The 23,161-nt window shown below is 50.3% G+C and overlaps 1 protein-coding gene across 9 annotated transcripts in view; it reads right to left on the bottom strand.

Annotated features, from left to right (window-relative positions):
• Positions 1 to 3: 3 nt before the first annotated feature.
• LOC138154275 (cyclin-dependent kinase 11B) overlaps positions 4 to 23,161 on the bottom strand; it is a 41,029-nt gene continuing 17,871 nt past the window's right edge. For 4 of the 9 annotated variants that reach the window (XM_069078877.1, XM_069078878.1, XM_069078881.1 and 1 more), the window contains 15 exons: positions 15,563 to 15,699; positions 12,757 to 12,879; positions 12,054 to 12,149; positions 11,805 to 11,942; positions 9,472 to 9,537; positions 8,282 to 8,457; positions 7,275 to 7,365; positions 4,936 to 5,057; positions 3,795 to 3,900; positions 3,497 to 3,618; positions 2,750 to 2,857; positions 2,361 to 2,477; positions 1,712 to 1,860; positions 1,048 to 1,237; positions 4 to 912 (listed from right to left, as the gene is read on the bottom strand). In XM_069078877.1, the coding sequence (XP_068934978.1) occupies positions 820 to 912; positions 1,048 to 1,237; positions 1,712 to 1,860; positions 2,361 to 2,477; positions 2,750 to 2,857; positions 3,497 to 3,618; positions 3,795 to 3,900; positions 4,936 to 5,057; positions 7,275 to 7,365; positions 8,282 to 8,457; positions 9,472 to 9,537; positions 11,805 to 11,942; positions 12,054 to 12,149; positions 12,757 to 12,879; positions 15,563 to 15,699 (1,834 nt within the window). In that variant the 3' untranslated portion in view covers positions 4 to 819. Of the gene's footprint in view, positions 913 to 1,047; positions 1,238 to 1,711; positions 1,861 to 2,360; positions 2,478 to 2,749; positions 2,858 to 3,496; positions 3,619 to 3,794; positions 3,901 to 4,935; positions 5,058 to 7,274; positions 7,366 to 8,281; positions 8,458 to 9,471; positions 9,538 to 11,804; positions 11,943 to 12,053; positions 12,150 to 12,756; positions 12,880 to 15,562; positions 15,718 to 23,161 lie in introns of all 9 variants that reach the window. The other 5 variants (XM_069078873.1, XM_069078875.1, XM_069078880.1 and 2 more) reach the window with 3 other exon arrangements.

Here is a 23,161-nt window from a genome sequence, read left to right as displayed (position 1 = left end):
GTGTTTTCCTCCAAGAATATTTTACTATATTTTAAAATTTATGACAATCTCAATATACAAAAACTTCACTATGGCTAAGTTTGCATCAATGTTCAGCTTTGTACAGAACTGGGATCAGACCAGGCTCCTGGCCCTACTCCCAGGGCCTGGCTCCGGTTGTTAGAAAACTCACACTCCTGATGAGTATAAAACCTGAAGGCTTCCTGCTGATGTCTGGGCTGGGGTGACTGGGGGACCCCACTGTGGAAGGTGCCTCCCCAGGGAACCAATGAGGGAGTGGGCGCCCTGACAGGTGTGAACCACCAGCTGTGGTTCCAAATCAAAGCCATCATCCTGATGGGTCCAGGGGGCCCTGAGGACCCCCGGCTCTCTCAGCAGCATGGCTGGGTTAGTTACGAGGGTGAACGAGCTACTTGTTTCTGGGTGTCACAGTGAAGAGCAGAGACCCCCCAAGGCAAGTGTCCACACAAACAGCCCCTCTGTGTCGGTCATTAGCTTTCAGAACGACCAATCCGCCCCATCGATGGCCAGAGCCATGACCAGTGGGGGTCAGGCAGTGTAAGGACATGCTGGCTTCACAAGGAAAGCCGGACTTTGGATTCTACAAATTTACAAGCCCAAGTAAAGCAAAATGTAAAAAAACCAAACGGAGAACAAAACGCACAAGTTCTCAGAACTAAGCTCCCGGCTCTTCTGGACATCCCCATCCTCTCGGCGCTCCTTGGCTGCCTGGAGAGAGAGCCGCCCCAGCCCCTTGGCACCCATGTGTCCAAGCTATGGCTCAGCCAGGGTCTCCTGTGCCACGGCCTGAGGCGGAGCTTAGAACTTGAGGCTGAAGCCAGGGCCGGCAGCGGACGCCCCCTGATTGGTGGTGGTGAGATGGAAGCCGGTGTCCTTCAGGTCATCATCCCCCTGGGAAAAGCCAAGAAGCTGAGTGAGCGCCGCAGCAGAGAAGGGGGTCGGCCTGCGGGTCGCCTGGCCGAGCGAGCGTGAGGCGGGGAAGGGCCCCCGTGAAGGCCTGTCCAGCTTCGGGCACGGAGCACTTACCAGCTGGCTGTAGCCAAGCCCGCCTTCTGGGGGGCGGGGGCTGGTGCCGCGCTTAACCCTCTGCTGTTCACTCTTGGCCGGCCACGTGGGAAACATGGACGGATCGATGGGGAGGGGCGTTTCTCGGAAGTACTCATGCTTTAGGCCATCTTCAGCGTTGATCCTCCGACCAGGGTAATAGGTCAGAAACCTGTAGATGAAGATAAAGACCAGGACAAGGAAGTGGAGGGCAGACTTGGGGGCGGCCTCAAGGTCAGGGTAGATAGGGACCAAATCAGGGGCCCCTGGCGAGAATTTAAAGCAATATCTGAGATGCCAAGAGCAGTATGACCAAACCAGGATGGGAGGCCAAAAGGCAGTGGCCCAGTTCAGAGGCAGGCAGTAGGCTATGGAGGACAGAGAGCGGCCAACTGGGGGCAGTCCAGCCTCACCAGACTAGAGACTCAGTGAGATGAGGATGATGAGGATGGTTGGTGGGCGCCATTCTGAGGCCAAAGAGCCCACCCAGTGTGTGGGCAGGGCCAGCCCCCAAGCCCAGAGCCCCAACCCAGATGCTTCCCCAAGCTGAAGCTCCTTCACTGGGCTCTGGGGAAGGGTCCTGCTGGGGGGGGTGGGGGGAGCAGAAAGCCCAGGCCCTACCTCAGAGGCTCCCGGGGCCACTTACTTGTTCATCAGGTCGAAGCCCTGGTCAGAGAGAAGGGCCCCAAATCTTTTCCGCAAGTTATTATAGGGATATTCTGTGAAAGTCATCTTCTTCACTGCCGGAAGGTCATTGTAACCAGGCCAAATCTTCTCACTGGGGGTTCCCAGGTCCTGCCATGACAAGGATTTCTCCATGTTACCTCCTCTCCCCAGGCCACAATGGCAGAGAGACCATCAGCTGGGAGAGCGCAAGGGCCCTGGCCCGGGGACGGGTCAGATGTCTGCCATGCTACCTCTTTGTCTGCCTGCCCTGGCAGGCCAGTCTGGGTAGTGACCTCCCACCCTTGAATCCAGTCAAACTCCTCATTTGTAAAATGAGAGGGGGAAGAACTCAAGGTCTAACATCACAGGATGTTTGCGAGATGCTGAGAGCCAGAGAAATAGGCATTCTTATCCCCCCGGGTGCCCACCTACACAGGGCAGAGAACAGCTCTCTGGGCTTGCCTGGCAGGAGCCACATGACCATCACATGCCCTCAGGAGGAGCCCCCAGACTCCGGGCTGGTGAGGCTGGCCTAACAGAAGTCATGAGCACAGACACACTGCTAACCACTCCCACTGTCCCTACCCACTCCCCGCCAAAGAGGGCCCAGAGACCTATAAATACGTTACCTTGAACACTTTGTTGATCTGGTCAATCTCTGATTTCCCTGGAAAGAGGGGCTTCTGAGTTAGCAGCTCCCCAAATATACAGCCCACTGACCACATGTCAATCGCAGTGGAATATTCCTGAAAATTCAAGCAGAGAGGTCCATGAGGAAGAAAGAGTGGGAGGGTCCAAGAGAGATCAGAAGGACAAGCAAGGGGAGGGACAGAGTTCCTGGGAGCCTGAGCTCTGCCCCTGCACCAGATCCCACCCACCAAAGGTGCCCACAAGGGCCAGGGCCACAGTGAGGGGTGGGGGTTCACCTTGAGTCACCAGAAGCTAAAGGGATAGGACAGTCCTTTAAAAACACTGCTTGGAAAGAGGAGCCCTCTCCCCAACAGGAAGGGGCTGGTACCTTTGCTCCTAGTAACAGTTCCGGGGCCCGGTACCACAGCGTCACCACCACAGGCGTGTAAGCTTTTAATGGGGAGCCATATTCTCTGGCCAGTCCAAAATCACCAACCTGAAAGCATGAGAGAGGATGCTTCGGGGGTGGACCCTTCCCACATCTACAGCAGCACCACTGCCCCTCTCCCAATTCTGGCCTAGAGAGACCCTGCCTCACGTTTGCCCGGGGGGGGGGGGGGGGAAGATGCAGGAGGTACCAGAGCAAAACAAACAAGGGGGAGAGGCCTTGCCAGAAACTCCAGATGGGGACGGTGCTTACATCTATCACAGCAGCTAGCACGCACACAGAGCTTTATGGGAGGCAGATACTTGAACACATTCTCATGGGGCCTCACAACTATCCTGGAAGGCCTCAGATGCCTTCCCATTACCCCTCCCATTTTACAGATAGGGAAACTGAGTCTGAGAGGAGCGAGGCCGCAGGCCACATTGGAACTTGGGTCTTGCGGACTCCAGGCCCAGATAACACTCACAGCCCATCACAGTGACAAACACTTCTCGCCTCACAGATTGGGAAGTTTCAGCTCTTGGAGGGTCTTCCCAGGGTACAGTGCCTGGGGAGGTGTGGCCGGTGCTGCCGACCAAGAGCTCTGGGCTGGGTGTGAGGGGCCTCCGAGCTCTGAGGCTGCGGTGCCCACCCCCATGAGCCCTCCTGGATTCTACATGTGTGCCCCCAGACCCCAGGGTCCCCTACTTTTAAAATGCCCGCGTGACTGAGGAGCAGGTTGGAAGTCTTGAGGTCCCGGTGAAGGATCCAGTTGTCATGCAGGTGCTTCACCCCGCGCAGGAGCTGGATCATCAGCGTCTTCACTTCGCCTGGAGCGGGAGCAGAGAAGCACAAGGTCCCTGGGTCACCGGGTGGGGCCCAGCCTCCCCCCCCCACCGGGGCCCAGAGATGCACCCCTCCCTCAGCTACAGCTCCCACGCTGGCACAGAAGCAGGCTCGCCAGGTGGTGGGGAGGGCCCCTGTACCTCCGGGGCAGGGGAGGTACCTGGCAGGAAGGGCTGCTTCATGGTCTCCATGAGGCTCTTGAGATCATGCTCCACGTAATTCATCACGATGTAGATCTTGTCCATGTTGCTGCCTACCACGATCTCCTTTAAAGCAAACCCCAAGGGATTAAGTAGGGAGCAGGGAAGAGACATGTGCATGAACCCCCAGGAGCCCTGTGAGCTCCTCTGCTGAGGCCCGGCCAGCCCTGGAAGCAGGACGAGGGCTGAGCATGCAAGCCCAATGCTCTCATCTGACAGATGAGGAAACTGAGGCTGAGAGAGGGTAAGGGGCTTGCCCGGGGTCACACAACTCATGACCACCTGAGGCAGGGTCTGAGCCCAAGTCCTCCTGCCCACTGACAGACCTCATTCATTCAAAACTGGGGATCACTCTGAAGGGAGGGGCAGACTGAAGGGGACTTTCACATGGCTAGAATGTGAAGGACATCAACAGTGCAGCACTAAGCTCATTTAATAAGCAAAGCACAAATCAACAATGCCTGGTAAAGCTGGGCCTAGCCCCGCCAGCCCCTGCCGTGGCCTTTCCATCCCCTGGTGTGCCCTATGTGCCTGGAGAGGACTGAGGGTCCCTGAGGAGACCCCAGACCTAGTCACTCCACCAGCATTCAGGAGCATGGCCCAGGGCTGCCTGGGGCTGTGTTCTGCGTAGCTGCAACTGCCATGGGAAATGCCAGAAATGAAGGGCTTCGATCGTCCCTTTGAGTATGCTGGGCCCCACCTGACTCGGTCCACACAAGCTCTGTGGCCTGTCCTGTGAGAGTGACCAGGGCCATCCAGCTCCACCGGGCTCGACATTCAGCCAGGTGGAATGGGTGACTGAAAGCCATGGGACGCCGCAGCAAAGCTGGGGTGACTAGAGAACAATCAGCACGGCCTTCTGCTTGTCCTTATTTGTTCTAAAATATGGAAGAAAATGGAGGCGTAGCCCAGGCTTCTGCCAGAGAGCACGGTCTTAAGGGAGGGATAACAAAACTGCATCTTACAATTCACAAAAGCCAACATGCTCTGTTGGGGCACAGCAGGCCCTCAATGACTGACTTCCAGAGCACGGCCCTGCCCAGTGTGTGGGGAAGGGGAGGTGCCACGGTAGCAGGTGGGAAGGGGAAGGACGGGGCTCACCCGCACGGTGACGATGTTTGGGTGCTGAGCTTTCAGGATGGTGTTGATCTCCCTGAGGGAGGTGATGGGGAAGCCTTCTTTCTCCTTTTCCATTTTCAAGCGTTTCAGAGCCACGATCTCATCTACAAAGAGGACATTTTAAATGTTACCTGAAGATGAGTCTTTGCGTGCCTGCAGGCTGGGGTGGGTACCTTTTACAAAGGCTGGACCCCAGGCTCACCTCCTGCCTCAGCTTCGGCCCCACATGACAGGGACGTTGGCAAGAGCAGTGAAGCAGGCATGCCAGTTATGGTGACTCACGGAAACCTGCCTACGAAGCCCCTGACAAATGCAAGCCCGCTACCCTTGTTCTCTGCAAAGACTGGTTTGGTCTGGTTTGGAATATGGCAGAGCAAGGCTTCGATGAAGAGAAGGAAGGAAGCCCGAGCAGCCGCTCTGCACGGCACCACGGCTCCATCCCCCCAGCGCTGAGCTGGTGCCCTGGGTTGGTGGCTCACTGGATGGGCCATCCCCCACCTCAAGCCGGCCTCTCTTCTTAGGACTCACCACTGGGTGCAGACCATGAGACCAGCAGACACACAAACATGCTTTAAAAGCTGCAGAGGCTGCAGCTCAGTACAGCCCCCCACATCCCCCCACAGCCTGCTGATGGCTGGGATGTAGCTCAGGGCCTCATTGCTCACCTCCCCCAAGACACAACTCTTCATTAAGATGCGGCTCCATCACCAAGCCCTCCTTGAAGCCTTCCTGACAAGCATCCCCCCCTAACCATTTGTGCTTTCAAGTGATTAGCTGCCTGCCTCAGTTTACCCACCTATAAAATGGCAATGACAACACCTACCTCCCAGAGCTGAGAGCAAATGAGACAAGAGGTCAAGCATTCTGTATACCTCAAAGCACCATGCAAGCAAAATACTTCCCAAACTACCATGTACTTAAATAAAAGATCCTGAACTCAACACCAGTACAATGAGTATTTGCACAGACACAGATCAGAAAGAGAGGATCCTTGCAAAGCCCAGTTCAGCTGGCCTGAGGGCCAAGCTCCTGCTCTTTTGGGTGTGTATTTTAAAAAGATCCTCTTTCATTCTCTTGCTTTTCCAAATGACCTTGTCTGGCGATTTTATAGTTACTAGATTTGTCCTTTGGCTGTGTACCCTCGCCCAGGTGCTGCCCGTCTCCTGCACTGCAGGATGGGACTGCTCCACCTCAGCACGTGGTATGGGGCCTGCACATAGCAGGTGCTTCATAAATATTTGCTGCTGAATGACTGCCTGAATGCTGGGCCCTGAAACAGGGGATGAGTTTCCCGGCAGAAGCATTCGCTCATCTTGCTTCAAACTGCTAAGGGTTCAGGACTGAAGCCGACTTTTTAGTCCAATTCAGGCCCCCCTCAAATAGCCTGCTGCAGTGGACACCCACGATGGGAAGCTGTCACAGATGGGCCTGGCCTGCAGGGCTCCTGACCCCGAGCCCATGACTCCCAACACTGGCAGAATCACGGCTCTTCACTGATCTATCATGAATACCCACTCCGAGGGTTTTGGCTCCTCTCTCTCCAAGGAGCACCACCAACTATGCACGATGAAGGGCCCTGAGAATAACATCCCAGTGCACGCCCTCTGTGTGAGCCCCCCCCATGCCCCAGACCTGATGGAGTCTGCTGCCAAAGTTCACTGACCACACCTGACTCTGTTTGATGGGATGGAGATGGACTTGCTTCACTGGGATGAGTCCAATGACCAAATGCCCCACTGGGTCAGAACTGATGCTCTCATCTGCCCCTAGCAACCAAACTGCTCTTTAAAATGTAATCGTCTCAGTTCTAAGAGTGGTCGGTGGTGACACCTGCTGGCCAGACACTCTGACTGGCTGCCTGGAGCACGATATTGGGGAAAACGGAGTGGTGGGGAGATAGGAGCAATGGTGAGCAGTGCACCGAACTGATCCATCAACCAACCAGCCCACTGAGGAGAGCATGGACATGGAATATTGGGAGAAGCAACAAGGGGCATCACCACGGCAAGAGAGGCACTCACGTGCATATACACGTACAGGTGTGTACTGTGCTGGGATGGAAAGCTTTTATGCTCAGCACGTCTGGGCCAGAACAACATGGGAATAATCAGTGATGTAAGAAAAAGGACTTTTGCTGAGAGAAGATGGGAGTCAATGCAGAGTAAGAGGAGGCTGTTTCTCAGGAAGGTCTAGCCAGGGCAGGAGCTGAGCAGTAGGACCAAGGTGACTGTCTGAGCTCCCCTCCAGCTCTGAGAGTTGAGCGTCCCACCTCCACCCCAGGGCCTGGCCTGCTGTGAACCCCCTTTCCAGTGTGCACTGACCAGTCTTCTTGTCCTTTGCTCTATACACCACACCATATGTGCCTTCTTCGATCCTGTTCAGACACTGGAATTCTTCCACACTCCGGCAACCCTGGGGAGGAAAGGGTGAGTGTGTGAGTGCAGTCCTGGGGGGTGTGTGTGTCTCTGACCCTGGCCGGCTCCCTGAATTTTGGAAAGGACAGCCCTCAGTTGCCTGACAAGACTTGCTTGGCCGGGCACTTCCTTTGGGTGCTCAGGGCGTGTCCTTCACTGCAGACTCTCCTGCTGCAGAGAACACTCTCCTTTACCCTGGGACTCTCAGGGACACTGGTTCTAGCTCTCCTAGTTAACAGGTGAGAGCCTGGCAGAACCCTGTGATGGGCTGAGGCACTGAGGTGATGCCCCTTTTCTTGTCCCAAAGTCCCTGACTCCAGCAGCACCGAGACCTCTACAGCACATGACAAAGTCTGCTGGGGACATAGAGAGAATAAAACCAACCAAAGCACCAATGAACAGGTGGCTCTGCAGCCCAAAGCCAAGAGCTTCAGCGTGCTGGGGAGAGAACTACAAGATGTTTCTGTCCTGTCTCTTTTCTCTTTTGTCAAGAGAAAACTAGTTACTAAAAAGGCAGCTTCTTACTGAGAACACTAGAGTTCCATCCTGCATCCATTTCACAGGTGACAGGATTACAAAAGGGGCAGCTGCACAGCCCTGGACCTTCCATCAATGCACCAGGGGGCAGGACCCAAGACACATACCGCTAACTGAGCAAGCCCCAAAGTACACCCAGAGTGTGGTACCTCCATTCTCTGGAGGAGCCACCCCAGGTAGATATGCTCTTGGGAGACCAGGTTCTGGGCAAGGGAAAAAGTTCCATGCTTTCCATGGCCCTCAGAGACCCATCTGAGGCTCCTGAGAAGGAGGTGGAAAAAAGGAGAACTGGGAGGAATGAGGAAGGCCACAGGAGTGGGCAAGAGAAGGGAGCTGGGCCCTAGGGCAGGGGGAGCCTGCCAGAGCACAGCGCTGACCTGCAGGGCCGGGAGGTATTTGGGAAGCTCCTGCTTCAGCTCGATGGGAGATAAGGCTGGCGAGTCGGGGACATATTCGCCTTCTGTCATGGCATTGGATTGTGGCGTCCCTTCTCCTCCATCTTCTTCGCCTTCTTCACTTTCTCCTGAATCTCGGTCAAACCTTGACTCTGTAACTTTAAAAGTCAGAATCAAATCTAGCACAAAGTAACTGCCAAGTGCCAATGCCAAGCCTCCAGCCACAAGCAGAGGAAGGCCCAACAGAGAGTTGGGTGCAGAAAGCAGCTCTGCCCCAGAGAAAGGTGTCAAGAAAGAATGGATCAGATCGACGCTTGCCACTTCATGGCAAATGCCATCTGAATCTCTGCAGATTCACTGGGTACACACATGAAGGAAGAGAAGCTGAACAGTAGGAGACAGGGCCCCAGAAAAGACCCAGGCACCACGGGCGCAGCTCTGGAGACAGTTCTGGTGAGGCAGAGCAGCCTGACGTCCTGTCCTGAATCCTCACCCAGGCCTGGCTCCCCTCCCCTGGGAAGCTCCAGGAGGGCAGGGCCTGAGAATACTTCTGCAGCACAGCCTAACACACAGGAGGAGGAGGAGGAGGAGGAACAGAGATCATAATCACAACAGCTGACACAGAGAATGCTCTAGGGCCTACAAGGCAGACAGGAGACACTGATCCTCACAACCACCCAACGCCATGGGGAGTGCACCAGTTATCATCCCACTCTATGGATGAAGAAACTGAGATTTGAATCAACTCAGGGGGCTCAGCAACTTAAGCGGTGTCAGAGAAGGGATCCGGGCTCCAAGCCAGACATGCTGCCCAGCTCCTGGGGTCATCAATATCTACTTGTTTTGATGACATTCGACGACCAGCCAGCTGGGCCCTCCTAAGAACCTTCCTAGCTGCCAGAACGGAGGTTCTGGGGAAAGACAGCAGTGAAAGAGACGTGGCTCTCCCAGGGCACCACCAGCTCTCCATGGGTGCCACCGGCTCTCCCTGGGCACCACCGGCTCTCCTTGGGCACCAGGCACAACGGCCAATGAGACTCATTTTCTTTAGGACATGGCCAGGACTTCTGCTCAGGGACAGTCTTATGTAAGCTCACAAAGAGCACCTTTCTGAGGCATGAGGGACACGAGGCAAAAAAAAGACCCAATGTTTCGAGGGAAGAGTTTCTCACCAACTAAAATGTGGTTGCCGTTCTCTCGCTCTTCCTCTTCACTCATCTCTTCTTCACTCACTTCTTCTGCAAATCAAAACAAACCCGGCTGCTCAGAGGGACAGACAGAGGAAAGCCAGACCCAACCGTGGCTCCTTCCCCCGTTTCTTCATTTCCTTCCTGAACTGCGCCTCGGGCAGGCCAGGCACTGACTGGTCACCCCACAGGCACGTATTAAGTGCCTACTGTGTGCATGCTCCGTGATACACTGGAGATGAAGGGACGAAGCCCCAGCAGTCTGAGACCTCACAGAGCCTACATGCTCATGTGTGAAGTCTACAGGACCGCCCAAGAAGAAGGCAGGCTAACTGGGGGTGGGGTACGACAGGCAGGGGACCAGGGAGGGCTTCCTGCAGAACAGGGGTTCTTAGCAGGGGTCTGTGTGGAGACTTCAGGGAGTCTGTGATTATGCATAAGAAAAAAAAAAACAACATCCTCCTTTTTCACTGATTTCTAGCTAAAACCAAGCGCTTGCTCCAATCATTTAAAAACATTATTCTGAGGCTGGGGATCCATGAAGAGCTCCCGCCTTGGAAGGGAGTGCTTGGGCTACTTCTGGAAGGAAGGAGTCTGTGGGGGTGTGAGGGAGGGCACTGCAGGCCTGAGGAGAGCCAGCACAAGGGCCAGGCGAGGCAGGACAGAGGGCCACGTGTGAGGAACGGAGAAGAGGGCAGTTTGGGTGTGAGATCAGAAAAATTGGCTGGAATTGGGTTGTGAAGGGCCGTACTTTATATATGATGCTCAAGTTCACAGGGAGCCCCTGGAGTTTATTCAGGAGGGGAGTAAGGTGTGGTTGGGTCAAACCTATGCTTAAGGAGAATCACTCTGGCAGCTACATGAAGGATGGAGTGGACGGGAGAGCAGTGAGGCAGGGAGACCAACTGGAAGGGATTGCAGTGATCTGAGAGGTGACAGCCGTGGGAGGGACAGGTGCAAGAACTGGGATGGAGAAAGAAAGTGTGAGCTTTGGCAATGGATTTGACCTGGGGGGGTGAGAGAGGATGACGCTGGATTTACAACCCAAGGAAAACAGAGGCACGGCAGTGTGTGAAGGATACTCTGAGAAGGGCTAGGTCTGAGGAGAAAGGTATCAAGTGCCTGTTCAGACGTGCCAAGTCTAAGATGGCCAGGGGCCATCCAATGTGCAGCATCCATGGCCACCTGGTGATACAAGCCTAGCTTAGGAGAGACAGAGAGTGGGGCTGAGCCATTCACATAAGCCTGAGGGAGCGGATGAGGCCACCTAGACAGACATGCAGACACAGAAGAGGGCCTAGGACAGAGCCTCGAAGAGATTCGCTTAGTGGGTATGACCTATGCACAGTAGGTCACACAGGCAGGAGGAGCACCATGAGGAAACCCAGAGAGGAGGGAACATCCTAGAGGAAAGGGTGGTCAGCAGCATCGAATGCTGCACAGGCCGAAGCGCAGGACAGCTCAGGAGAGACCATGAAACTAGGCAGCTAAGAGACAGCCAGTCACTCTGCAGAGAGCAGCTTCAGTTCGATGATGAGGCTGGAAGCCAGACTGCACAGGGCTGAGGAGGGCATGAGAGGAGAGGAAGTGGAGGCACCGAGTGCAGACGGCTGAGAGAGGGAGGAGAGACATAGGAAGGTAGCTGGAGGGTGGGGCCGGGCCTAGTGAAGGAACGTTCTTAAGGGGAGGCATCTTTGAAGGCAGCAAGAAAGGAACTAGTAGACAGGGAAAGACTGAAGATTAGAGAGTGGCAGTGACTGAGAGGATAATGTTCTGGAGAAACAGAAAGGGAAAGGATCAAGGGGAACATACGGGCTGGCTTCATCCATCTCGTTAGGAAGGAGGGGTAGAGAGTGGGGGGGGGGTGATGTCAGGGAGAAAGAGGGAAAGGGGGCCTGTGGTGAACATTCTCAGCAAAGTAAGATGCAAAGTCCTCGGCTGAGAGGGCCAGGGAGAGGCTGGTGTGGGAGGCTCGAGGAGAAAAGAGATGATCTGGAAGAGCCTGTGCAGGAAAGAGTCCTGGGAACCTGTGCTATGATGCAATCTCCAGAGGTCCTCCCCAGCACCGACCTGGCGCTTGCTTCATGGGACCCTTGGGAGGCAAAGAAGCACACAGCCTCTCCTTGGAATTCTGGGCTGGTTTTGGTTTTTTGTAGGGAAAAGTTAAGGATGCAAGCTAGCCATCTTTTTCTTTGGCCATCCTTCTCTCTGGTCTGCTGCCCAAAGAAAAAGGACCAAAAACAGTCGCGTTACCAACTCTGTGCTTTGGGGTTGGAAGTGTTTAAACTTAACTCTCCAGTTAAGTTCGGTCCCCTTACCAGCAGACTGCTCAGTTACTTCCTCAGAATTGCTTCCTGTCTCCTCCTCCTCTTCTTCCTCCTCTTCCTCCTCCTCCTCTTCTGATTCCTCACTGCTGCTCTCTTCCTCTTCCTCCTCAGAGCCAGACCCTGACTCTGCTGGAGAAGAAAGCAGAAAAGGAGAAGATAAATCTCTGTTGTCCCTTCCCTGGAGAAGCCTGGCGGCTCCGTCTTACAAAGTCTGTCTATCTGATGCTGCTCTCCAGCTACCTGATGAGGACTCAGCTGAGCTGGTCTTCCTCTCACTGTCGCTGATATCTTGTAAATCAGAAAGGGGATCCCTCTCTTCCAGTTTCTCCTCTTTGACTAGGAAACAAACACAGATGGCGGCAAAGGTAAGTTTGGGGGAGAAGTTTTTCAATAATTAAGACAATCTGCAAAGACTGACTTATTTTTCATAAAAAGACATTTCATTCATTACTTTCACAGGGTTTACAGAAGATGAACTGTCAACCTTCAAGTAAAAGGAACAGCATCTCTGAACGGGTGACTAAGAAGCTCCACAAGGGGGAAGAATCAATGGAGAGAAGTCCATCAGACAGGAATGGAGGGCTGATTCTGATGTGGAAGCACAGTGTTCAACCAGGGTATGTGGACTGAGAGTAAGCACACTTAATTAAGAGAAATAGTGAATTTGCTGAGTTCCCTCCTAAATAAAGCTATCTGGTTACAAGAGCCCCTTTGAAGAGTCTGTATCCTACTTGAGAAACAACTCTGTTTTTACAGAAATATATGGCCTGGTTCTTCAGAGGAAAAACCACCATCCCCAAGGTTAAGTACACCACCTGTTTGCTGAGGAAAAGCTCCCATGAGACTATCCCAACATCTCAATTGTGGTGAAAAAAGCCAGCCAGCGCCATATCCGGAGAAGCACTGACTGCAGCACCTGGCTGGCACCCAGGCAGAGGCTTACCTGGCTTTCTGCCATCCCCTTGCTCAAATCTCTCTCGCTGCTGGCGTAATGGGCTTCGACTCCAGTGACTTATTTTTACTTTGTCTCCATAGTCTTCTCGCACTGTTCTGTGATGTGCAGAAACTGGCAACCCCAGAAAAAAGAAGGCATTGACACCAGCTTGCTTCAAACCAAAGGTCCTTTCCTTAGAGTCCTTACGCATACAAATACAAGGCTAGCTGTAATCCACTGGGCGGGGGCCACTTATGTTCCCACCTCCCTCAGAGCTGCTGGGCTCACATGGGGCATTTTCAATTCAGTCACAGAATCTCAGAGTTGGAAGGGCCCCCAACAGCATCCAAAAAGGAACCTACTCTGTAACATAAGCCACACGTGGCCATCGGCCACAGCACCATCCATCCCACATATAGAGACAGCTCTTCCACCCCCTCGTGGCTCCTGGCCCTGCCCTGTGGAGCCTCACAGAACAAAACTAACCCCTCTTGCCTGTGGCAGCTCCTTAAATCCTGGAAGGTTTTATCCTGTCATCCCCAAAGGCTTCTCCAGGCTAAACATCCACTGGTCCCTTCAACTAAACCTCACACAGAGACCTTTCACCATGCTGGAAACCTTCCTCTAAAAGTTCTCCAACTGGTCAATGTTCATCCAAAAGCATAGCACCCCACCCCCACCCAGAATGGCGCCCAATACTCTGGGGGAAGGGGGACCATCCCCTCACGAGGCCATGCCACACCTCCCAACTCAACAAACACTTCATCACCTTCATGGGGAAAGGCACTATGCCAGACAATGGGCATATGGAGACAACAGCCAACAAGAGGCCCTTCCTTTAGGGCAGTCACATCCTGACAGGGGTGGGAGAACAACACACACACACACACACACACACACACACACACACACACACACACACTAGTGTCCAGTGGCTAGAGGAGTGCAATACCATGTCTATGCCATCTCAGTTATGTGAAGGCAGGGACATCCCCTCGAGCTGTGCACAGAGTAATAAATGCTTGGTGACCGAAGGATACCAAGGTCACAGCAGAAACTACCAATCACGTCGATCCAGAGAAAACTAACTTCTGTCCAAGGACCACAAATAGTGTTCTTGATTTCAGGCCACCATGCTACCAATGTTCTCCTCCCACCAATCACAAATGAGACCAGAAGTGTGTCTGCTTCAGAACAACCCACTATCACCACTTCAAAAGCAAATAAGCTCCCCAAACATCATTCCTTCCCCCTTAACCACACACACTCCCCACCCCCTGCCTGCCCCTGCCCCACACCCCCAATACATAATTTTCTGGTGTTGGGTTTTCCCTAATGGTAATTCTCAAAGAGGGGGAGAAATCAACGAGGAGAAATTCTTTTCTTCACCTGACTGTCACCAACAGGGATGGAAATGATGGCCACTTTGGAGTGGCTATTCTACTTTAGAATTTATGAGCAAGGAAGGAAGAAGATGAAGGCTGGGCACAGTCTGACAAGGAGCCTAGATTTGCAGCAGATTTCAAGAGGTTCAGAGAAAGGAGATGGATCCCATTGATTAGAATTCTCCAGTCAAAGTTAGCACAGGGAAAGACAAAAAAGTAAACAATTCAGATGAGGATGAAGAAGGGAACAATGTGGGTACACAAGGAATTATTAACCAACTTAGGTTTTAAAAAGTCACTTCCAGAAGATGTAAGCAAGAGCAGATTCCTGGGAGTGAGCACAGAAGCCCGGTGTGATCTTGGAAGCACAGGGAAGCTCAGGAGTTGGTGAGGGACTGTGAGGGCCACAAAAGGAATTTTTAAGAGTTCCAGCAGGGTGAGGAGGAGGCCCAAGGAAGGGAGCAAGCTGCAGCTCAGGACACGGGGGATGACAGCTGACAACAGAAAAGGCAAGTCAACTTGGATTTCACTTCTTTTTGGGGGAATGTAAAGGATAAAGATCTCTGGAACAGGAAAGGACAGAACGAAAATGGCAAACAGGGAGCTGACACCCAGGACAGTTAGGAAGACAGTAAAGAGGATTTCACTGCCATTGAGGAAGGAGCTCCTGTCACTTGGCTCGTATTCCCTATACACTGGTGTGTCTGGAGAAGGGCAGGGGTCATCTTGATGCTCAAAACAGGAAACAGAAAGGGGTCTCTTCTGAAAGGCCAATGAGGTGATCTGATTTCTGGCAAAATTAAAGAACTCTTTCAAAGAATAATTGATAAGCCTCTCAGTGAGGACCCAGGGATCACAAAGAGTGAGCATGGCTTCCCTGAGGGTGGGTCTGGCCAGACTGCCCTGCCAGTGGCCTCCAAAGAGGCACATTTGGGTCTGAGGAGAGGGGCAACCCGCCAAGTCAGAGCGGTCCCAAAAGGGAAGCGGCTCCCCTGCTGGCACTCTCCAGACAAACGCTGGAAGTGCCCTTCTTGACATGACGGAGAGCAGACTCTGCTCGGACGGTCCTTTCCAACTCTGGGATTCTCTTATGTGAGCAGCACACAAATCTGGGTTACAAGTGTGTGTCTCCACAATGGACCCCCCCATTTTGTGCGCATTTACTTTGACACAGAGGCCAACAGACATATCACACATCTGAGAAATGTCTGGTAGCTTCAAACTCAACCTTTCTGTGATCAATACTCAATGCCTTCCAGTCTGTTGAAGAGACTCCTTTTCTGGAGCAGAACTCGCCCAACAGTGCCTCCCAAGCTCAGCCCACACACGAGCATTCCTCGAGAGAAGGCTCTGTCCAGGGCGGTAGGCCAAGGCCTGGGAGGCTGCTCAGCCCTTCGGCCCCGGCCATCCGGCTCGGCAGGCCCCGTTACCTTCTCTTCGGGCCTCGCGTTCTTTGCGTCGCTCCTCGGCTCGTCTCTCCCGCTCCTTCTGTTCCCTTTGCTCCTTCTGCTGCTCCCTCATCTTCCGCTCGCGTTCCCTCTTTCGCTCCAGCTGTTCAAGACGATCCCTGGAAGCAATCAGATGCCTACTTTTTTTTTAATTCAAATAGGAAGGTTCCAGTATTTTTCAGCACTTTCATTTACAAATGATCTTTTCTCAGCTTGTTCAATCTCAACAACTTATATTAAAACAACTGATAATAATAAAAGCGCTTCTGCAAACAGACAAACACAGGCACAAAGTGTGTTCTCGGAGTCATGTCCCTGGCAGGAGGAGCCCTAATCCTTCTGCTACAACAGAAAAATGGCAGGCCCCTGTGGTGGCTCTAGCACTATTTCTGAGAAAGTTCTGCCAGACTGCATCACCAGCATCTCTGAAGAACATGACAACTTAAAGAGAACTCTGTGGAGACAGGGCGCCCCCTGGCAAAATCCTGAGGCGGACAGCTCAGAGGACTGAGGGACTAAGCCTGATTTCTCTGGGAGCTGCGTCATTCAAGGCAATTTGACTTTGTGTCCCCCACCCCTGCCTCTACCACATAAAGACACCTCCCAGAGGCCATCGGAGATTACCACAGGTACAGTGAATATAAACTTGACTGATAAGTTAGGTGGAAATTTGGGAGCTGCTTCCTGATTATCATGAGAATCATCACTGTTATCTTCTTAAAAAATATAGGTAGTAACCAAGTTCAAATCCTGCCTCAGATTTTAACTGACTGTGCGACCTGGTACAAGTTACTTAAATTCTCTGAGTCTGTTTCCTCATCTGCAAAATGGGGTTAATAACCATACTTCCCTTCTAGGACTGTTATGAGAACCAACTGAGAAAACCTATGGAAGGCATTTTGTACACCATAAAACACTATATAAATGCTAGCTATTTTACTATTACTGTTATTCAACTGTAGGTTGCCAAAAGCTAAAAACTGGGATGCCACAGATAATTGTTTTTGGTGCTTCCTGACAGAATGAAAAGGTATCACTTCGAGCCAGCGGGCTTGCTAGTATGATATAAAAAAGTCTAAAAAGTATATTAAAGGGGCAGCTAGGTAGTGCAGTGAATGGAGTCAGGAGGACCTGAGTTCAAATCTGGCCTCAGACACTTGACACACTTGCTAGTTGTGTGACCTTGGGCAAGTCACTTAACCCCAAATGCCCTGCCTTCCCCTCTCAAAAATAAAAAAAAAACACCAACTATATTTAAAAAAAGTGTATTAATTACCATTACCATTACCATGCTGAGCACAGCCCAGCATGAGCAGCCCAGAGCCTGTGGGAAGCAGCAGGCAGAGTGGGTAGGGAGATGACCTTAGTTCGGAGCTATTCTGGCTATATGACCCTGGACGGGTCACTTCACCTTTTGTTGCTATCTACAGGAGCCTCTGGCAGACCAAATTATGCAGAAGGTACCACTCTCTAGGGGCAGCTAGGTGGCGCAGTGAATAGAGCACCAGCCCTGGAGTTAGAAGGACCTGAGTTCAAATCCGACCCCAGACACTTTACACACTTACTAGCCGTGTGACCTTAGGCAAGTTACTTAACCCCAATTGCCCTGCCTTCCCCCCCTCCAAAAAAAAAAGAAAGCACCACTCTCCTCGGTAGAGGGGGCTCCACTCAAAGCTCAGCTCATCTATCTCCTAAGTCAGGTTCCTCCCTGTACACCAGTGACAAACAAAGAGCCAATTCTGTTGAAACTGAGACCAACTACATGAAGGGAGGCCACCTGCCCGCCCCCAGCTACCCTCCCCCTCCACAGCTCCCAGGAAACCTCTCGGTGGACTGGGCTGCCCAGAGCCCAGCATCTGCCTCTGTGTGCCTCCCTCGCCATCCCAAGCCGGTCTGGGGCATGGGGTTCTCTGCTTCTAAAGGTGCAAGGGGACAACTAAATAGAGCCTCAGATGTTTCCACTGACAGCGGACCCCAGGCCCTCAATGTGCTCAACTGACAACAGGGCCAACTTACTGAAGAAGTGAGGAACAAGACAGAGGAGAGAGCTGCTTAATTAGGGTTAGGATGGGAGAGCTCAGGTCTCTCCTCCTTAGCCTGGGCTCCTCTTCCCCTCTTAGGGAGTTCCATCTATCAATGGGCAGACATCGAGCAACCAAGCCCCAGTAGCTGCTTTGCCCCTGCAACCTCAGGGCAGGAAGGATGCAGAATTCTCCTCTTGTCTCAATCGATTGCCCCTTCTCCTATCCAAAGCTAGCTTCTCTATCTCTGGATCCCTATCTCATTCTCTGGAGCCCTTCTTATATGAAGGAGGGAAAGGACTGAGGAGGAGTAATCCAGGAGAAAGTAACTGGCAAACTGACAGAACTAAGAAAAAGCAAATTATGAAACAAATTGGTAAGATGGCAAGATACGAGGTAAAAGAAGTTAGTGAGAAAAGGGAAAATCAAAAATTATGTTATAGTGCCCATACTTGGATCAAGAGAAGAGTTTAGAAAATGAGAGAGGTTGTGTGGACCATGCATGAAATGTGAGACATGATGCCAAAGTGAACCACTAACCCGGGAGAACAGATGGCGAGAGCATGGTGTCTGGGGCTGAGTTTTGGGTTGCTAAACCTCAGTCAGTTTAAACACAAGAATGCCAAGTTCTCACCCAGGGAGAGTACACACCTAGTAAGGGTGAACAAGAATGTCGGTGGGTCATTTTGTGGACTGCCTTTTTTTCTTCTTTCCTTTTCTTTTTCTGTAGTGAGGGTAGCTCCCCAGAGAGGGGAAGAGGAAGGGACATTTTAGAGTTAATGTAAAAAGAAAAAGCAGCAACAAAATAAGATTTATCTTTAAAGGAAAAGAAGTTGATGTGGTTAGCAAGGTAAGAAGTAGGAGAAAGGCCAGAAAGGAGTGATAAAAGGGTGTAAATGTGTTAAAAACATTTTAAAGAGAAGCAGGAAATTCTGTGACCTCTCCCCACAACCACCTCAAATACCTATAAAATATGATTCTAAACAAATTTTAGAGCTACAGAATCCACAAAGTGACAGAGACAAACAAATCTCCTGCTGAATGCAGCCTGGCAGGCTGATGGGAAGGGTTCATCACAGCACACTGGGAGCCGAGCACAGTCTGGAGTGAGCCGTGTGGTTTTGGCCCCAGGGAGGCAGCAGCAGCCAGAGCAGACTCCAGGAGAGTGAATCAATAGGAGCTGTGGCAGTTTCCAGACTTTTCAAGCCATAAACTCCAAAAAGAAAGTAAAAGGTCAGTTTGGAACTCTGTTGGAAAGGAAAGGTACAGTACAGCCCCTGCCCCCAGGGCGAGACATGGCAGAGGCAGGGCGGCTGCGGCATCTGCCGCGTGGCTGCTTCAGGAGTCTCTGGCCTACAGATCATAGGGGGACTAAGTGACCATTCCAAGGGTAACCAATCTTGCTTTGACCTGCCTGGATCTGGATTGCTTTCTTGGGAGGTGGTCCTGGGGTGAGAAAAGCCAGTTTGCCAATGTGGTGTCTGTAGAGAGGGCACCCTCCTCAGACCTTTGACAATATTTGGGAAAACCCCAGCGACAAAGCTCTCCTCTCTGGAAGCAGAGCTCTACCGTGACAAAGAGCTCAAAAGTCAAGTAATTGGCTGGCAACATGAGCAAGCACAGCAATCAAACCTTAGATTCCTTTTCTGGGGACAAAAAAGATCAGAGCATAGAATGGGAGGAAGAAAACAAAGTCCAAACTCCTGCATCAAAAGCTTCCAAGAAAAATATGAATTGTTTACAAGCCATGGAGGAGCTCAAAAAGGATTCTGAAAATCAAGTAAGAGAAGTAGAGGAAAAACTGGGAAGAGAAATGAGATTGATGCAAGAAAATCACAAAAAAAAGTCAACAACCTGACTGAAGAAAATAACACCTTAAAAAATAGACTAACTCAAATGGCAAAAGAAGCCCAAAAAGCCAATAAGGAGAAGAATGCCTTAAAAAACTGAATTTGCCAAATGGAAAAGGAATTTCAAAAACTCACTGAAGAGAATAATTCCTTCAAAATTCGATTGGAGCAAATGTAAACTAATGACTTTATGAGAAACCAAGATACTATAAAACAGATCCAAACTAATGAAAAAATAGAAGGCAATGTGAAATATCTCGGGAAAAACCACTGACCTGGAAAACAGATCCAGAAGAGATAATTTAAAAATTATTGGGCTATCTGAAAGTCATGATCAAAAAAAGAACCTAGAAATCATCCTTCATGAAATTCTCAAGGAAAATTGCCCTGATATTCTAGAACCAGAGGGCAAAATAGAAACTGAAAGAATTCACCAATCACCTCTTTTTTTTTTTAAGCAATCTGGGTTAAGTAACTTGCTCATGGTTACACAGCCAGTTATTTCTGGGTGTGGTGCTGAGTGTCTGAGCCCGGGATTAGATCTCCAGGTCATCCCAACACTGGAGCTGGTGCTCTTACTTGCTGAGCCACCTGGCCGCCCCTTACCAATCACCTCTTGAAAAAGATCCCAAATAGAAACTCCTAGGAATATTATAGCCAAATTCCAGAGTTCCTAGTTCAAGGAGAAAATATTACAAGCAGTCAGGAAGAAACAATTTGAGCATTGCGGAAATCGGGATAATACAAGTTCTAGCAGCTTCTACATTAAGGGATCAAAGGGCTTGGAATATGATATTCCAGAGGTCAAAGGAGCTAGCATTAAAACCAAGAATCACCTACTCAGAAAAATTGAGTATAATGTTTCAGGGGAAAATATGGTCATTCAATGAAATAGAGGACTTTCAAGCATTCTTGATGAAAAAACCAGAGTTGATAGAAAATTTGACTTTCAAATACAAGAAGCAAGAGAAGCATGAGAAGGTAAACAGGGAAAAGAAATCATTAGGAACTTATTAAAATTGAACTGTTTACATTTCTACATGGTAAAACAATAATTGTAACTCGTGAGACTTTTCTTAGTATGAGGATAGTTGACGGGAATATATATATGTATACATACATATATATGTTTATATAGGAGGGTATATGTACATATAAATACATGATGTGAGTGTGTGTATATATGGGTACATGTATACATAGACAGAGGGCACAGGATCAGTTGAATAGGAAGGGATGATATCTAAAAAATTAAATTAAATTAAGAGGTGAGAAGAGGGGGTGTGGCTGGGTGGTGCAGTGAATGGCCCTGGAGTCAGGAGGACCTAAGTTCGGGTCTGGCCTCAGACACTTACTTAACACTTGCTAGCCATGTGACTTTGGGCAGGTCACTTAATCCCAACTACCCCTCCAAAACAAAGCAAAAAAAAAAAAAAAGGTGAGAGAGGAATATAATGAGAGGAGATAGGGAGAGCTGCAATAGGGTAAATTACCTCACAGAAAAGAGGCAAGAGAAAACTGTTACAATGGAGGGGAAGAACAGGAAGGAAAAAGGGAATTGGTCAACCTCCCTTTCATTGAATCTGGCTTAAGGAGGGAATAACATACACACCAAATTGGGTATCTTACCTTACAGGAAAATAGGGGGGTGGGGGATGATAGAAGGGAGGGCAGACTGGAGGGGAGGGTAGTTAGAAGGACACACTTTTGAAAAGGGACAGGGTCAAAGTAGAAAACCAAATAAGTGTGTGTGTGATAGGATGGAGGGAAATATAGTCAGTCTTTCACAATATATCTACTATGGAAATGTTTTGAACTACACATGTATAACCTATACTGAATCGCTTTTCCTCTCAGTAGGGGTGGGTGACAAGGGAAGAAGAGAAAGAATCTAGAAATCAAAGTTATAAAATCAAATGTTAAAAATATATATAATTTTTTTACATGCAACTGGGAAATAAGATATATAGGCATAGAAATGATAGAAGGGAGGGCAGACTGGAGGGGAGGGTAGTTAGAAGGACACACTTTTGAAAAGGGACAGGGTCAAAGTAGAAAACCAAATAAGTGTGTGTATAGAAATCAATCTTGCCCTACTAGAAAGTTAGAGGTGGGATGGTGGAGGATATAAGAGAGGGCAGACTGGGGGAAGGGGTATTCAGCAGAATCACTATTTTGGGGTTGGCAGGTAGGGGAAAGAAGGGGAGAAAATTTGTAACTCAAAATCTTGTGGAAATGAACGTTGAAAATGAAAAATAAACAAGTTAAACCAAAAAAAAAAATTTTTTTTAAAAAAAAAATAGTGATGGGCCCTCAAGAACAATCTGAAAATGAAAATACATGGAAAGGTTTGCAGTGGCCGGCATCAGGCAGGTCAGGTTTCCAGCTTGCAGCCCCTGTGTGACTTCTAACAATGTCAAGCTGAATGCTGGTCCCCAGGAGCATCCCGCCACAAGCTCGGGTTTATCAAGAACAAGTGGAAGGGGAGCTGGGAGCAAGAGGACAGAATGTGGAGGAACATCATACCAAGGTGGTTGAAGGCAAGAAGGGCCCTGTGAAAACTGAGGGCACTGACCCGTGGGGAAGAATGCCCCACTCAAAGAGAAACCCTAGCAAGTAGTCTGAGAATTAGGTTCAGACAATATCCTACTTACACATGCCATAACAAGCTCAAAACAGATGCCTGACCTGAATATAAACGATCACACCACAAAACAATTTTAAGAGAACGAAGTAAGGAGCCTTTGCCATCTCTGGCTAGGAGGAGAATTCTTAACCAAATGGGAGAAAGTGGAGCTCACAAAAATAAGACAGATGGTTTCTATTCTATGAAAAAGAAAAGCTTTTGAATGAACAAAATCAATGCAAGAAGTAAGAGAAGGGAGACTGCTGAATGGGAAAACCAAGTTTGCATGAAGAATCTGTTATCCAAGATCCACAGCCTGTTCTCACTTCATGTAAGCTCCCAGGGGCTCTACAGATCCTTAGTCAGAGGCTTCAGGGCCTGCAGCAGAACCCCCAGCCACAGCCCCACCTAGAGTCAGATTGATGTAAAGTAAGAACGTCACATTCAATGTAAAATGGAGAGCCATTCCCCAACCAGTCAAAGGACAGGAAGAAAATGTCCACAAAAGAACTGTAAACTAGTAAACTTTGGAAAAACTGCTCCAAATCCCTAATGAGAGAAATACAAATCAAAACAACCCTCAAGTTTCATCTCATTCCCAGCAAATTGGCAAATCTCAAAAATGATGGAAATCGTCAGTTGGTGGGACTGTGGGAAGATGGCCATACAAGTAAGTTGTGTGCAGAGCTATGACCTAGTCCAACCATGCTGGAAAGCAATTTGGAATTATATTTAAAAAGTGGCTGAACTGTCTCCCTCATAGACCAGCTATCCCACTAATGGCAATACAGAAGTGGAAATCAAGTGGCTGTCCCCTGAGTGGGGAAGAGCAAAACATGGCACAGCACAGAAAGGGCCTGGACCATGGCTGTAGTGTACAAACAATTAAGAAGCTTCATGTAAAGAGTAAAGGCAGTGCAGAGCCCAGGACTATGACGGATGAACAGGATGCCAAAGGGAGAAGAGCAGGGAGCAGTGAGGGCGAGGACTCCCCTGCTCTCGGGTTCTAGGGAGCTGTTTTTCAAACATTCAAGTGCAAGATCAACTCCATGGTCTTCCTGAGGCATGAGGCCTTCTGGCCTCT

Source organism: Petaurus breviceps, unplaced genomic scaffold (assembly GCF_028583685.1).
Source record: "Petaurus breviceps papuanus isolate PSGF00001 unplaced genomic scaffold, PetGlider_PUasm1.0 91041, whole genome shotgun sequence".
Lineage (NCBI taxonomy): Eukaryota > Metazoa > Chordata > Mammalia > Diprotodontia > Petauridae > Petaurus > Petaurus breviceps.
This window is presented reverse-complemented; position numbering and strand designations above follow the sequence as displayed.